Raw genomic sequence first — 1,647 nt, 5'->3', positions numbered from 1 at the left:
CTCGCCACTGTCGGAATGCGCGCCCACATCGGAAGCTGCAGGCGAAGACGAAGCACCCCCGTCGCCACCCTTGATGGTCGATCGAGCAGATCGAGGAAGATGATCAGGAGGTCCAGCGAACGGAGGAGACAATGCCGGACCTGCGGACTTCGGGCCGGCGGCCACGGCAGACAATACCTCGATCGAAGATGTAGACGCAGAGCCCTGACTCAAAGCGCCAGCCGGGAAGAGACCTGAAGCCGATCGAGCAGCCTTGGAGACGCGGGCAGACTGGGCTGGAGACTCGGACTCAGAGCGTGCTCGCTTGTGGCTCGGCGCAGAAGGGAGAAGGGGCGCGATGTTGGACAATCTCTCTTGCGCCTGGTCCCGCTCAGCCCGTAGATCGGTGACCTCCATGAAGCGCTCACCAAGCTGGCCGAGCAATTCATCGCTTTTGCCTACCAGATTGTCTCTCTCCCTGAAGCGCTGCGAGTTCGAGCTCGAGATCCTGACGCGATTTCTGAGTCTTCTCGACTTGGTTATTCCGCATTTCCAGCCGGGCGATAGTATCTCGAGCCGCTGAGACACGATCCTCTGTGACACAAAACACGAATTAGTACGACGCCGACAAAGGTATGCAGATAGTACTCACGGGTAGCGATACGCTCTGCCCTGGCTTGATCGCGCTGAGAAATCGCCACCTGGACATGCTGGGAAGCCTCTGGAGATCCTGATCCAGTGTCGATACCCGATCCTGTAAACGATCAAGCTCGGCGAAGTGTGTGGCGATCGTGGTGTCGACAACCTTCAAGCGATGCTCATAGTTGTCACGCAAAGTGCGTTAGCGACGAGTCTTGCGCTCGATCGCGGCCTCGAGGCGATCTACGTCCGCTTGAGCGGCCTTGTGAGACGTAGTTGATTCACAAAGCTCCGAACCGAGAGAAGACTAGCGATCACGCGCGACTTGTAAGTCAGATTGGGACCGCGCGAGCTGGGACTCCATTCCGCTATGCGATGAGCCGTGGCATGCGGGACAATAACGCCAAAAGAAGAGGCGGTGGCCAGTTGCGCCTCCAAGGTAGAGATCCGATCTTGGAACTCGGACACTGCTTCGCGGTAGCGGAGCTGCAGATCATGGTACCGAAGACGGTAAGCCTCAAGCTCGCGGGAGTTGTCCAGATGCTCCTGCAGCGCGTTCAAGCAGTCGGCGAGCTCCTTCCGAGTAGAGTCCAGCTGGTGATGGACCACTTCGTACTTGTGCTGGCAAAACAGCACGAAGGGCGACGCGGCATTGGCCGCGTCAACTAGCTGACGATCCATATCGTCCGCGCGACGTAGCGTGGCCAAAAATTCGCGGCGCAGAACCTCATAATCCGAACGAAGCTCGCGCAGTGCCTCGGTCTGGTCGATGACCTGCTGCAATGCACTCAACGAGGCCCGCACTCCAGCAAGGTCAAGCGAAAGATCAGCCAGCTCGACGGTCGACACTGTGTCAGGGCCGTCATGCGCGGCAGAACGTGGAGAAGAGCATGGTGAAGACGTGAGGTCAACGAAAACGCTACCATCTGCAGAGAACGTGAGTTAGCAACGAAGAAGCCAACAACGCATGGGAGTGGACGCACCGGAAGATATGGCGACGTAGCTGTGCTGACACCGGAGGCGAGCGAC

General features: G+C 58.5%; 1 protein-coding gene across 1 annotated transcript; it reads right to left on the bottom strand.

The window, feature by feature from the left end:
* Nucleotides 1-861: 861 nt before the first annotated feature.
* PPTG_10464 (hypothetical protein) lies at nt 862-1,587 on the bottom strand (the record flags this gene model as incomplete). Its single annotated transcript, XM_008905157.1, has 2 exons — nt 862-1,544; nt 1,581-1,587. The coding sequence occupies 2 exons, from the start codon at nt 1,585-1,587 to the stop codon at nt 862-864; spliced, it is 690 nt and encodes a 229-aa protein (XP_008903405.1).
* Nucleotides 1,588-1,647: the final 60 nt, after the last annotated feature.

Source organism: Phytophthora parasitica, assembly GCF_000247585.1.
Source record: "Phytophthora parasitica INRA-310 unplaced genomic scaffold supercont2.19, whole genome shotgun sequence".
Classification (NCBI taxonomy): domain Eukaryota; phylum Oomycota; class Peronosporomycetes; order Peronosporales; family Peronosporaceae; genus Phytophthora; species Phytophthora nicotianae.
This window is presented reverse-complemented; position numbering and strand designations above follow the sequence as displayed.